Source organism: Sphaeramia orbicularis, chromosome 22 (genome assembly GCF_902148855.1).
Source record: "Sphaeramia orbicularis chromosome 22, fSphaOr1.1, whole genome shotgun sequence".
In the NCBI taxonomy this organism is placed as follows: domain Eukaryota; kingdom Metazoa; phylum Chordata; class Actinopteri; order Kurtiformes; family Apogonidae; genus Sphaeramia; species Sphaeramia orbicularis.
In genome coordinates, this window is record NC_043978.1 from 8178476 (window position 1) to 8193756 (window position 15281).

General features: G+C 41.3%; 1 protein-coding gene across 3 annotated transcripts in view; it reads left to right on the top strand.

The window, feature by feature from the left end:
• Nucleotides 1-15281, top strand: part of hectd1 (HECT domain containing 1) — a 40804-nt gene that overhangs the window by 16029 nt on the left and 9494 nt on the right. Inside the window, exons 22-32 of one of the 3 annotated variants that reach the window (XM_030127251.1) lie at nucleotides 160-372; nucleotides 474-584; nucleotides 1690-1856; nucleotides 2643-2819; nucleotides 9290-10297; nucleotides 11281-11502; nucleotides 12310-12443; nucleotides 12540-12696; nucleotides 12792-12862; nucleotides 13692-13843; nucleotides 13922-13976. In XM_030127251.1, coding sequence (XP_029983111.1) covers nucleotides 160-372; nucleotides 474-584; nucleotides 1690-1856; nucleotides 2643-2819; nucleotides 9290-10297; nucleotides 11281-11502; nucleotides 12310-12443; nucleotides 12540-12696; nucleotides 12792-12862; nucleotides 13692-13843; nucleotides 13922-13976 — 2467 coding nt within the window. Of the gene's footprint in view, nucleotides 1-159; nucleotides 373-473; nucleotides 585-1689; nucleotides 1857-2642; nucleotides 2820-9289; nucleotides 10298-11280; nucleotides 11503-12309; nucleotides 12697-12791; nucleotides 12863-13691; nucleotides 13844-13921; nucleotides 13977-15281 lie in introns of all 3 variants that reach the window. The other 2 variants (XM_030127250.1, XM_030127252.1) reach the window with 2 other exon arrangements.

The window sequence follows — 15281 nt, forward strand, 5'->3', positions numbered from 1 at the left end:
AGATCTTCAATCATTATGAACCAGATGAAACTGAAAACGGACAGATTTAACATCTGGCCCAAATACATGGCTTTAATATATGAAGTCCCCAAATAAACCATATCTCAGTTTAATTCTGATATGATTTCTCTGACGGTGTTTGTCTGTGAATGGTTTCAGGACAGCATATGAGTGGGTAAACCCCGCCGCTTACGGTCTGGTGGTGGTGACATCATCCGAGGGGCGGAACCTCCCCTATGGTCGTCTGGAGGACATCCTGAGTCGGGACAGCTCCGCCCTCAACTGCCATACCAACGATGACAAAAACGCGTGGTTTGCTGTCGACCTGGGCCTGTGGGTCATCCCCTCCGCGTACACCCTGAGACACGCCAGGTCAGAAAACAAACGCATCCCGATGGCGAGCTGTGGAACGATCAGACTAAACTGCATCTCTGTGCTCCCGTTCTCATTTGACTCTTCATCTTCTTCTTCAGGGGTTACGGCCGCTCAGCACTGAGAAACTGGGTGTTTCAGGTGTCGAAGGATGGTCAGAACTGGACGACTCTGTACACACATGTAGACGACTGCAGCCTCAACGAACCAGGGTACAACTACACTCTAAACGCAACATGTTATTTCATCACACAGATTAAACTGCTTGCTTGTTGTAGTTTGTTCCCACTGGTTTTCTAAAGTCAGTCTCGCCACTTGGATTCAATTACAAAATGATTCAGTAGAGATGAGAAAAAGGACGGAAATCATTAAAGACTGAAGATAATGATTATTTTCAATGTCTCTTAATCTGTCACGATTTATCAGGTAGTGGTTTAGTCTGTAAAGTTGAAACGATGGGAATAATCAATGCAGTTTTAACCCTTAAAAACCCAAACAGCTACTGGCAACCAAAACGATCTACTGATCTAAACTGTTTAATACCCATTGATCCACTAATTCTATCAATACATGGAAATGATTGGTGTAAAATACAGTTACTCGTCTTTTCATGGTCATCAGATATGACCCATTTGGATGTTCAGAGGCTCTGTAGTTAGCATGGAAACACCATCATCTTCTACAACATTGATTCACCAGTAAAACCCATTGAGTTGGAATGACAGTGGATGGACACACTGGGTTTATGTTCAGTTAATGATAGAGAAAACTGAGGAAAAAAATGACTTTTTCAGTAAAATCTGTTTTGATGTAATAACCTTTGAATTTACTCTGAATGTTAATGAACATCAAAATGATCAGTGAATTAAATATTGGAAAATACATGATTTACACTGAAAAAACAGTAAAATACAGAGGACAATATTATAATAAATGGTGATGAAACACTTAAGTAAGGTTAAATAGAGAGAAGAAAGTAGTACTTGGTCTTCATGGGTTGAACTTTACTTTAAATTAAATGGATCTTTTTAAAAAAAAAACAAAAAAAACAAATGTCAACAGTAAACACGTCAGTCTTTTCAGGATTGTAAATTTGGGAGGTCTATGACGACTTTATTTTAAAGTTTAGCCTCTAATACTTCGGGAGTTTAAATCGATTATACGAAGATCTTGGTGAACGTGTCAGATTCAGTTGTTCATGTTTTTGACATGTGCTTTGGGGCTGCAGTTCAGTAGCAGCGCATGTTTCCAGACCTGTGGATGGGCCCTGAATGCAGCAGTGGCATTCACGTCCCCATGTGGTGGTGTGTGTTTCAGGTCGACGGCCACATGGCCTCTGGATCCGTCCAAAGAGGAGAAACAGGGCTGGAGACACATCCGGATCAAACAGATGGGGAAGAACGCCAGCGGGCAGACTCACTACCTGTCGCTGTCGGGGCTGGAGCTGTATGGCACCGTAACCGCCGTCTGCGAGGACCAGCTGGGTGAGGACACCGTTCACACCCACCGCATGAGTCTCTGAGGGTCTAAACTAGAACACAAAAACATCCAATAATAACAGTTTTACATTTTTAAAGTCTTAGATGTTCCACTGTTTTTTAATAAACACTGCTCTTACAAGTCATATTTGATGTCCTACAACAGCCCCTTTTCTACCAACATTTCCCGGAACCTTCATTTCCAGGAACTCATTTACCTGGTAGTTGAATTTCTGTTAATCAGTGGTTTGCATTTCCATGTCAAAGTTCCTGAAAATGTATTCAGATCAGGCTGATGATGTTTGCGGGCAGACACCACTGGATTAAACATGGAGGTTGAATGGAAGTGTGGAATGCTGACAGTATGTTCCACCAATCAGTCCCCCCCCCCCGGCCTACCAGGAACTTTTTACAGAGGCTTTTCAATCCAGAGTAAACGATAAAAGTTCCTGCGGTGGAAAAGGGGCTAATGTTTCATCCAGTGTTTTTCAGCTTCTGGCTTTTCTGATAGAACCTCAAACTAAGTACAAAATTAAAGAAAAACTATACTAAAACTTGTTTGTGTCTAAATTAAAACTCAAAGTGCACCTTTTTTAAAATGAAAAAAAATCAAAAACTAAACTGTAAAAATGAAAATAAAAACTTGAAACTACAGTAAGTGGATGACAATTTTAAGAACTTGAACAATGGTTTAGATTCAGAACATAGTTTTAGCCTTTTTCACGGTTTGTTTTCTGCCAGATAAACTCTGCTGACCATCGGTACAAAACTCCATCTGTTTTTTTCCCTCAGGTAAAGCTGTGAAAGAGGCTGAGGCCAACCTCCGTCGGCAGCGGCGTCTGTTTCGTTCTCAGGTAATGAAGTACATTGTCCCCGGTGCCAGAGTCGTCCGCGGAATTGACTGGAAGTGGCGCGACCAGGATGGAAACCCGGCTGGAGAGGGAACAGTGACCGGAGAGGCCCACAACGGTAAGACACAGGATAGACTGAAACCTGAAGGAGGAAAGAAATGAGTGAGCAGGTCAATGAACAGCCCAAAAAACGACTGAACAGGACCATGAACAGCCCAAAAAACGACTGAACAGGACCATGAACAGCCCAAAAAACGACTGAACAGGACAATGAACAGCCCAAAAAACGACTGAACAGGACCATGAACAGCCCAAAAAACGACTGAACAGGACAATGAACAGCCCCCCAAAAAATGACTGAACGGGATGAACAGCCCAAAAAACGACTGAACAGGACAATGAACAGCCCAAAAAACGACTGAACAGGACCATGAACAGCCCAAAAAACGACTGAACAGGACCATGAACAGCCCAAAAAACGACTGAACAGGACAATGAGCAGCCCCCCAAAAAATGACTGAACGGGATGAACAGCCCAAAAAACGACTGAATGGGATGATGAACAGCCCCCCCAAAAAACGACTGAACGGGACCACGAACAGCCCTCAAAAAAATGACCAAATGGGATGACAAACAGCCCAAAAAATGACTGAATGGAACAAGCAGCCCCCAAAAACTGACTGAACAGGACGACAAACAGCTTAAAAAAAACAACTGAACAGGACGACAAACAGTCCAAAAAAAAGACCATTAACATTCTCTAACGTTTGGATTTTAATGATCAGTAAAATAGAATCTGAAAATAAAACCATACAACATTAACTCACCTCCATTACCTACATGAGGAACAGACCTAGAAGGAAATGAAGCCTTAATGTTGACGCTCACAGGTTTCCTGAACAGTGGAACAGACAAACCCTCTGTTTACTGAATCATAATGATGAGAAAACGAACGGCTGAGGTGTAGCTGTCATCCAGGTGAAACGTTGATGATGTTTAGGTTTATGTTCACATATCTGCTCAGCTCTGCTCTCCATGTCACTGTTTTTAAAACTCCTCTGAACTCTGCAGGTTCCTGACACAACCCAGACGTGAACCTGACACGTTTACATTTGTGTCTCATCTGTGCTCATCACTTTTTATTCACCTCTACAGAATCATAAATGAACACCTGCAGCTAAAAATGTCTTAACTCTTTCAGTGCCATGGGACGATTAAATCGGCTTTACAAATACAACCTTTAAAGTACCACGGGCCGATCAGATCGGCTTTGGAGAACACGCCACATTTGTGTACAAACAAACCATCCACCCCCATTTCTTTCTCACATTTCGATGACGTTCTTTCTGTGTCCCCCTTTTGAGACCAATCAGACGGGAATTTGAGGTCACGCGACCGAATAATATTTTTATATCTTTTTAATGTTTCTTATTCTCCGGTGTTTCATCAGAGGGAGCCCTCCATGCCGGGGGCGGCTGTGGACTCCGGGGGCTGTGGCGCCTTCTCTCACTGGGGTCCGCTCCTTTCTGGTGGGTGGGGGTCCCAGTTGGCCCTCTCCCACTAGTTGGGATGCGGGGCTGTGTTGCTGGTGCCTGGTCGCCGGGGTCGGCGGCTGCCTCCTGGTGCGGATGGCTCCCTGAGACAGCGCCTCCTAAATTGATGTTTTACTTTTACTTGTACATTTTTGTTCTGGTCTACCCGTGCTCAGTCAGTCTTCTTAAGTATGTGTGAGCTTGTGGGTTTGCATGTATATGTGTGTGTGTGTGTGCGGGTGAGTGGGTGGGTGTGGGTGAGGGGCGGTACTGATTTTTAAACTGATATGTAAAGCACTTTGTGCTACAGTTTTTAATGTATGAAAAGTGCTATATAAATAAAGATTATTATTATTATTATGAATTATGCAAATTACGATCAATAATGAATCGGCTGCGTCCTGTGCGTTTTGAATCTAATTAGCAATCGGTCGGATGTTACCGAGCGGTTTCCTGCAGGATTCTTCAAATATTATAAAAACGACGCGAAATACTGAAAAACGGCCAAAATCTGTGGCACTTTTAAGGCTTATTAGCCCCTTAACTGTCTGGCACCGAAAGAGTTAAGACAGGGGTGTCGAACTCATTTCAGTTCAGGGGCCACATCTAGCCCAGTAAAATAATAATAATGATCTTTAAATAGTGACAACTCCAAACTTTTCTCATTTAGTGCAGAAAGCAGTAAAATTGTGTTGTGAATTACCTCGACAAACATGAATAATCTGAAATTTCCTAAGAAAAATAAGTGTTATTTTAATAATTTGTCTCAGTACACTGCAAAAAACAAAATCTTACCAAGTGTATTTTTCTCATTTCTAGTCCAAATATCTCATCATACTTAAAAAAAGACATAATCACCTCAAGAGTAACTTTTCAGTGAGATGTAAGAACTTTTTAGACAATAGATCTGGAAAATGTTATTTCAAGGAATCTTACCAAAATAATTTTCACTTGTTCCATTAGCAGATTTTTTTTTTTTTTTTGCTTAATTTAAGATTTTTTTTGCTTAATTCAATCAAAAAAAAAAAAAAAAGTCTGCCAATGGAACAAATGAAAATTATCTAGGTAAGATTTCTTCAAATAAAATTTTCAAGATTTATTGTCTAAAAATATGTTCTTATATCTCACTGAAAAGTTACTCTTTAGGTGATTATGTCTTATTTTAAGTGGGATGAGATATTTGGTCTAGAAATTTGAAAAATACATTTGGTAAGGTTTGAGTTTTTCCAGTGTATGTCTCAGTTTATTATTTACATGTGCATTACAGCTTACAGATCAAAGTGGATCGACAAACACACAAAACATTTAGTAACAGGAATCTGCAACTGAAAAATATATAATTTAACTTTATGATTAGAACAGCTTTTCAGGACTCAGTGACACCCTTGACCATTAATAATATCAGTGTAATTTTTGCACTTGGCCTTTGGGCCATATTGAACCCTTTGGAGTGCCAGTTTTGACCCACGGGCCTTATGTTTGACACTTCTATCTTAAGAGGAAAAACATATTTAACTCATAAAGACCCAGTACTACTTTTGTGGCCGTACCCAAATCATTTTCCCCCTATTTTTAACCTTTCTTAAGTCATTTATCGCCATTTATTGTAATATTATCCTCTGTATTTAGCATTTTTAAGTGAAAATCATGTATTTCCCTATATTTAATTCACTGATCATATAGATGTTCATTAAAGCTTAGATCAAAGCTGAGTCATTTTACCAAAAATGGAGAAAACTTAAGATAGTTTTTCTGCTACATCTGTCATTAACTGAACATAAACCCAGTGTGTCCATCCACTGTCATTGATCCAACTCCATGGGTTTTACTGGTGAATCAAGGTTGTAGAAGATGACAGTAGTCGCTTTTCCATTGGACACTGGTGTTTCCACGGTAACTATGGAGCCTCTGAATGTCCAAATGGGTCATATCTGATGACCGTGAAAAGATGAATAACTGCATTTTAAAGTAATTATTTACATGTATTGATGGGATTAATCGATCAACAGTTATTTAACATTTTATATCAGTTGATAATTTTGGTCGTCTGTGGATGTTTTGGTCTTTATGGGTTAAATGGGTGAAGAATTAAGTGACCAGTAAGTGTTACCATCTCATCAGCAGACCAGGATTGTTTGGTCACTATGTCAGTAAACTAGGACCCTGTTAGTACAGTTGTTCACATGACAGACTGTGGGAACGGAGTGGATCAGGAGGTCGATTCATGGTCTGTTCCAGTTGAAGTCTCAGCTTGGTCGTCATCTTATGTTTCATGTTTTTCTCAACGTTCCTTGCTCCTTCTGTCCACGACCCAAACACTGACCTGGGACCAGTTTGACTTTGTCAACGCTGAGGAGTAGATAGAATCCACCAGGTATAATTCCAAATCCTCTACAGCAGGAATGTCAAACATACGGCCCATGGGCCAAAACGAGGCTTGTCAAAGCGTCTAATCTGGACCAAAATGCAAAAATTACACTGAAGATATTAACAATCAGTGTTAAAACCATGTGAGTTCGGGTTCCACATTCAGACCAATATGATCTAAAGTGACCAATAAAATACTATCATACTAACCTATAAATAATGACAACTACAAAGTTTTCTCTGTTTTTTGTGTGTGTTCAAATCAGTAAAATTACATGAAAATGTTTATTCATCAAAATCATCAAAAGAGCGTGATCTGAACAGTGTCGTACTAATGTCAAAATCTTTTTCATACAGTATGGTTTGAACTTTTTTCTTTTTTTGTATTCCATCAACTTGAGCCATAAACAAAAATATCAAATACTCAGTAACTGTCATATTTTTAACCCTTTAAATGCCATGTTTGTAATGTAAGCCATATTTTTTTTGATGTAAAAGCCGTTTTTTTGTTTGTTTTTTTTCAATGTACTACATGAAAATCGGATTAGTTGTTACTTGATTTTTTTATTTATTTTATTTTCATCCTGGCATATGTCAATGATTAACAGCAACATTAGTTAATATGTATTCTTATTTTTTTGTGCTAGGTCAAATGTTAAATGCTAAATATGTCTGCATTTTTTTTTTACTGACTTGGGAGAAGGGTGTTAGTGCAGGAATTTAACATAATTTACAATGTGCTGATTTTAGTGGCTGGGTCAGAATTTAAAAAATCATGCAAAAATGAACCACTTTTGAATTCTGACCTAAAACAGACTGTGAAAAATAATTACGTTTTATAACATGAAGTGCAAAGTGTGCATAATATGCTCCCTCGGATACTGGATGGTTTAAGGACAGATGTAGATTTACCAGGACAGACCCCGCCCCTCCTCCTCTTTGTCTCCTCCTCCTCTTCATCATCATCCTCCTCCTCCTCGTCTCCTGTCTCTGCAGTGTTTCAGTGTTTTTGATCCAGATCTGATGTTCTGTCATTGGTCCAGACGCCTCCAACAGCTCAGTGTTTGATTATCGTTGATTGAATCATGAAGCAGGATGCCAGCGATGATCGTTTTTGATTTTTTAAAATTAATTAATTTCTTCTTTGTGGCTTTGATGCTTTACGTTTGCAAACAATATTTTCTACTTTTTTGCTTTTATTGTCATTTTCTGTGACTGTGTTCATATTTTTCTCTCTTGTTGCTCCACCGGGACCTAAACCTGCTCAGGTTGTGTTTAATCCATGACGTCCCTGAACTGGTCTTTAATGTCACACCAGAACAACCAGTTTATGACATGTCTTTTACTTCACGAATTCTGTAGAAATTAAATGTACTGAATGGTTGATTTTTAGTTTTTCATTCAGTCATCCTCTTTTTCAGCATAAATAAAACAGATCAATCAGCTAAAACAAGAATGTTTTGAGGCAAAATGTCCTAAACTATAACTCTACTAAGTGTAATCGTACCCATTACCCATAAATCCATTCTTAAAAATATGAAGAAAAATGAATTGAGTATTTCTGTAACTTTCTGAGAAAAAATGTTCTCACTTTGTAGCTTGTAGTTGGTTGAAAACATAGAATTAACCTTGACGCTGAGTGAGTTATTGGCAGACATGAAAGGATCCTCTTCAGAGACTGGAGGGTCTTTTCACATGATCATGATCTGAATTGGACTTCAGCTGCGTTCACTAGAACAAAGGCTGTTTTTAATTTCACCTGCGTCAGTTTTTCACCAACTGTTGTCTCATGACATCCATTTTAGATGTGAAATTAGATCAGTAGTTCTTTTCTGAAACCGGTCATAAGGACGCCAGACTGAACTTGACAATTCAAGATATTAAATTAATTAAAGAAATGGATTAAATATTAAAGAAATGAAACTGACCCAACACAAAATGTGCTGCTTTTTCAGGACTTTTTAACCAAAACACATTCAAAGCCTCAGAAAATTATTAGTTTTGGTCCATTTTCTGCTGCTCCATTTTCGTTTGTTTTACTTTTAATCTCATTTCCATTTTTATACAGTACATTGAAAGTTTTACAATTAAAGGAAGTTAGTTTATTATTACTTGAAATTTTCCATCATAGTTTTACTAAAAATATACAATATCTGTATGTTGCTTATGCACTGACTCCAATGAGGTTTACTACTGAGCTCATGGAATCAACTGTTAAATCGCTCCAATCATTTCCCCCCCTTAATGGGAGCCATAAAAGTATTGGTCAGTTGTCCATTGTGTTCCATGTGCATCTGCCTGGAACACTAGAACAGATGTATAGATGTGCAGGCATCCTGTCTCGTGGCTGCTGAACTTCAGTCCAACGTTACCTGATCCTCAAACAGTTTAAAGACTTATAATCACATTTGTGTCCTCATCTTTAAAATGCTAATTATGTGTAGATAGTTTTTGTTTGTTTGTTTTGTTAAGACTCAGACTAAACTAGGCCTTAAACAGCTTTAAAGTCCTTTTTCTGATTGATACTCAGGTGTTGACTTTAGGTCCATTAATCTGAGTGGTGGTCCGGTGTGGAGCTGCCTCTCTGCTGTCTATCTGTCTGTCTGTCTGCCTCTGTCTTTCTGTCTGTCTCTCTGCCGGGTCTCTGACATCCATCCGTCCGTCTCCTCCTATCTCTCTGTCCATCCAGGCTGGATTGATGTAACCTGGGATGCTGGCGGCTCTAACTCTTACCGTATGGGCGCTGAAGGGAAGTTTGACCTCAAGCTTGCTCCAGGGTACGACCCTGAGTCGGCTGCCACAGCGCCGTCACCCAAACCTGTCTCATCCACTGTTTCAGGCCCCGCCTCCTCCTCCTCAGCGGTGGGACCGTCCGCGACCCCGGCGGCCAGCGGCAGCACCACCACCACCACCTCCTCCTCGTCCTCCTCCACTTCGTCCTCCTCGCAGCAGCAGCAGTCCTGGAGCAGCCTGGTGAAAAATAACTGTCCCGATAAGGGCGGGGCCATGGCGTCGTCGCTGGGCGGAGCCGGCTCCTCCAGCAGGAAGGGCAGCAGCAGCTCGGTCTGCAGCGTGGCGTCCTCCTCAGACATCAGCCTCAGCTCCTCGGCCGGGCTGCCGGGGGGAGGTGCGGGTGGGCTGCGGCTGGAGAGGAGGGCCGAGGGGCTCCTCCTGGACCAGGGCTCCTCAGGGGCCGGAGGGGGCGGGGTCGGCTGCGACGGACAGCAGCAGGAGCCTATAGTCGTACTGTCGTCGGCTGTTGAGGGTGGGGCTGGCTCGGCGTCCAGCTCCGGGACGCTCACCGCCGACCCAACAGCCGCCGGAGAGGAAAATCGAAACAAAGACTCTGCTGCGACTGACCCGAACACGGCCATCTCCATGGGCCTGGTGAGCGTCAGTTCTCCGGACGTCAGCTCTGTGTCAGAGTCCTCCAGTAAGGACACGCCTTCCCAGAGGCCTCTGTGTTCGGCCGCCAACGCCCGGCTGTCGGTCAGCTCCCTATTGGCCGCCGGCGCTCCCATGAGCTCCAGCGCCAGCGTCCCCAACCTGTCGTCCCGAGAGGCCAGCCTCATGGAGTCCTTCGTCCGTCGTGCGCCTAACATGTCGCGCACCAACGCCACCAACAACATGAACCTGAGCCGCAGCAGCAGCGACAACAACACCAACACACTGGGACGCAACGTCATGAGCACTGCAAGTAAGTGAACATGCATCAGTCTGACGCTGCAGCATCAGCGGCAGGACAGTCCCACACCCTGCCAGCATTGGTGAACGTGACACAGACGGGGGTTGAGTTAAAGGTTATCGACACTAACAGTGCACATCTCTAATGTTATGGAGTAAAGTTCACACTAAACAATATATTAAAATTAGTTTAACAGTAAAACTGGAGTTTTCTCTTGGGTCATAAGAGACAGAACCTGATGAATAGTGTTGAGTCATCTCTTACCATTTGTCTGCAAGTCCTTTTATAAATACTAAAATCGAACGCTGACGACTCAAGAGTTGGATTAAAGTTGATGAAACAGTGGAACTGTTTCAGTGTTGGTGGTGAACTGTCCTACAGTAATTAATGTGATTTTCGTAGAAACCACACGGATTACTGCTCAGTTTTCTTCTGTACCACCCTGTGCACATCTGACTTCTCCAGAGAAACAGTGTGTGCCTTTTAAAATGCCCAGATAAATAAAATAAAACATACTATGTTTTTGTACATAGGTCATTAAAATGTACTCTTATTGTAAATTCAGTTCAAATCAAGTGAAGTTATAGATTAAAATATTAATTTTGTCATCTGAAAATCAGACCGTAACCCTGTAAAGGTAAATGAAATGACCTAAAGGATTTAGAAGATAATGAATCTAAAGCTCACTGATGGTCAAACAGTAGAATGAGAGAATTAACAGTAATCAATGTGCATTAAGGCGGCGACTCAAATAGATGAGGAAGAAACTGGTGTAAAGGGACTGAAGGAGTTAAATGCATGATGTCGCTTTAACAATAAAACAAAAGCACTTACTGAGATCAGATAAAAAACAGAACCGTTAAATGAAATAAAGCAGAGGTGTGTTTTACAGCATGAGCAGCGTCCAGCCAATCACAGCTCTGTGTGCAGTCAGCTGACCTGCTTCCTGACAAACTAACCTCCTTCTGTTTGTTTGTTTGTGTGTTTGTTTGCAGCTTCTCCTCTCATGGGTGCTCAGAGCTTTCCTAACCTCACCACCACCGGCACCACTTCCACCGTTACCATGTCAACCTCCATAGTAACCAGCAGCAATAATGTAGCCACGGCAACCACTGGCCTGTCAGTGGGTCAGCTGCTTAGCAACACGCTGACGACTAGCCTGACGTCGACGTCCAGCGAGAGCGATACGGGCCAGGAGGCCGAGTTCTCGCTCTACGGTTGGTGAAAATGCACACAGACACAGGCTGCTTCAGCTAACCTGCCGCTAACTCCACCCACATCACCTGAAACCTCATGTCTAGTACAACCATGTCTGCTCAGCGGCACTTGGGCGTCACTCATCAGAAGACCAGAACATGTCTTTACTTTAGTTCAGCTGTAGATGACCTGATCACACAAACGGAAACAATGACCCCGTTTCCATCCACACCAAAACTCTGATCAGTATCTGAGTATAATTGATCCTGTTAACAGTATAATCCGATCTGTTTGATCAGATAACAGCAGTAATCTGATTATGACAAATCAGATTAACACACCTGGATTTGTCCCCAATACTCTGATATCTTCATGCATGTATACAGGTTAATCTGATTTCTGTTACATCTGAACTTCTGGAAAAATGATTAAATCTTAGAAAACAAAAGTGATGTAGAAGACAATAACAGGAAGTTTGATTCTACCGTTGTTAGACTCAAAAGAAAACCAAACAAAGACTGAATGGAATATTGAAAAAAATGAACAAAACCAAACAAAAATTGAATAAAATAAAAAAAAATGAACAAAATTGCCAACTTGAGCTGAAGATGGTAACAGGAATTTTGATTCTACCATCACTACATATGTACGATAACGCACTGAAATGTCTAAGACAGGGTTTATGGATTATCGTATTTCTCAAGTGCATGTGAACGCATCAAATCTGATTATTCTAATGATCTGATACAGTTCTTGGATTTCTATGGTTGTGTAAACAGACTCACTGATAAGAGTCATGTGACTGACACCCTCTCCTTTGACTCTAGACTTCCTGGACAGCTGCCGCGCCAACACACTATTGGCCGAGCTGGATGACGAGGAGGACCTCCCAGAACCAGATGACGATGATGACGAAAATGAAGACGACAATCAGGAGGACCAGGAGTACGAGGAGGTCCTGGTACGAGACGCTTTTGACTCTGTGTTTTACTCAGGGAACTGTGAATCTAAAACACACGCTAATGTTGTATCTGTGTTTTATGTGTGTGTGTGTCAGGAGGAGGAGGAGTACGAGACCAAAGGAGGTCGCAGGAGGACCTGGGACGACGACTTTGTCCTGAAGAGACAGTTCTCAGCTCTGGTTCCCGCCTTTGACCCCCGACCAGGAAGAACCAACGTCCAGCAGACCACAGACCTGGAGATTCCCCCCCCAGGTAAACACTCGCCTGTTGCCCCACCCCCCACCAGTGGTGTTTGAACATCTGGAGGAGGTTCAGGTATCTGACTGTATTCCTCTGCTCTGGTTCAGGAACCCCTCGGTCTGAGGTTCAGGAGGAGGTGGAATGTGCTCCGTCTCCTCACCTTTCACTAACACTAAAGGTAGGAGAACGAACACACACACACACACACACCCCTCTGTCTGGAAACATGAATGAATGAACACCTTTACTGTCACTGTACGTAAACAGCGAAGTGGAGAATGTTATCCCTTTTCAGTTTTGCACATTTAACATGTATCTGACCATTTACACAGTTACTCATACATTGCACATTTATGCAAATATATATTTATTTACTTGGCAATCCTACTTTATATTTTTCTATTTAATTTTTATTCTCTTTTGCGTGCCATTCTTAAATACCACTTTGTTTTGTTTGTTTTAAGTTGGTAGTTAAATTCTTCTTTTTTAAAAAAAATTTTTATACTTCTTAAATTCTCTTGGCATTTAGTGCTGACAGCAAAGTAAGATTTTCATTGTACAGGGAAACTTTATTTCTTTACGTGTACACAAGATAATAAAACGCTTTGAATCTTGAATTTTTCAGGCACATTAAGAGAAAATAGCATAAATTAAAAAAAGACTATAAAATCAGTAAAACAAACAAGAAACCCCGAGTTAAAACAGAAATAAAAAAGGCAGTAATGCACATTCTGCAGGTATTGTATGATCCCACTCAGCATTGGTTAAAGTGATTTTTTTCCTCTTGTGCTGAGTGGGGATTAAACTCATGTGGTCCGAACAGAACCAGGTTGTGATGGGTGTTCTGGTCAGTTACTGGACCTGAAGGCTCAACATCTGTCAGGACTGTTTCCAATTTAAGTATTTTTATCAGCTGAGAAACTAAACAGAAATTAAAGATGGACTAAATGAGTGAACGCATCACTGTGCAGATCTCTGACTGGTTGCTCCTCCTCCTCTGGGTTTAGGTGGCGGGTCTGGGTACGACCCGGGAGGTGGAGCTTCCTCTGTCAAACTACAAGTCCACCATCTTCTACTACGTCCAACGGCTGCTGCAGCTTTCCTGTAACGGTGCCGTGAAGACCGACAAACTGCGGCGCATCTGGGAGCCCACGTACACGTAAGAAACACAGGAACAAACCAACCAATCAGAAACGCCGATGAACTGCAGAGACTCAGGGTTTATTTGTGTCGACAGGATCATGTACAGAGAACTGAAGGACTCGGACAAGGAGAAGGAGAGTGGGAAGATGGTGAGTCCAACGCTGGTCTGGTCTCACACGATGACACATTTCCTCTATGAGTCCAATCTGGCAGTTTCTGTGGCAGTAGTTCAGACGATACCAGGAAAAAAAAATAATACTGTTTCATCCTGTCGGCTCAGGCACATTCCTGCTTTTTAAAGGGTAGAACTGAACATAACGACACTTGAAGACATTTCTAATTGACAGTTGTAAACACAGTGGAGCCTTAATCCTGAGGAGGCTGAGGGGATTTGGGCTGTTTTTGAATACTTTTGATTTTACCTTGATATTTCAACAGTTTCCTTTGCCTTGTTTGGTATCTTTTTTTTTTTTTTAAGCACAACCTCACCTGTGTGACTTTACAGTTATTTTTTTACATTTGACATTCTGTATCAACACACTGAACCTAAAAATCACACCAAAAACATGGAATTCCAGTTGGAAATAGTTAAGATTCTTTACTGTTTTTCACCAAATCATGTTGAACAAACCATATACATAACTCAGAATGAACATAGAAATTGAAAACTTAAATTTAGCAATTAATAAAGTGATATACAGCTATTTACATGAAAATGCAGGCAGTGCCCCAGGGTTTTTTTTTTTGTTTTTTTTTTAAGGAAAACTATATACAACTTTACAAAACAATCTCACAATATGATGCACATACATGTTCAATGAACCATTTTTACAACTAACAAAACTATATAGAACTACTTATAATTATTTAGAACAACAATCAGTTGTCAGAAGATTACACACATCTGATTGGTTGATGTAGTTCACTTTTCCACCTTAAAAGCCATCTGTTCCTGCACCAAACGGGATGATAATATTGGTGAAAATTCAGTTTTTATTGTGTATCATTAGTCTGGTTTTACTCAGCCTTTCAACACTTCAATCAATCAATCAAATTTTATTTATATAGTGCCAAATCAAAACAAAAGTTATCTCATGACACGTTACATATCGAGTTGGTCGAAACCAGACTCTAATCCAATTTATAGAAACGCAACAGAATCCTCCAGGAGCAAACACTTGTGACTGGTGACAGTGGCGAAGAAAAACTTCCTTTTAACAGCAGAAACCTGGAGCAGACCGAGACACCTGGAGGATGGCCGTCTGCCTTGACCAGTTGGGGTTGGAGATAGAGGGTAAAGGTGTTGACAGTTTAATTTTGACATCTGCTCTTTCACACAAGTGTAAATGACGACTCAGCGAGGCTCTGTCTGCTGATACATTGTCATAAATTAGTGTGTGATTTGGGTGCGGTGGTGCATTCAGGGACTCCTAAGGGTTAAATCAAACCGATGC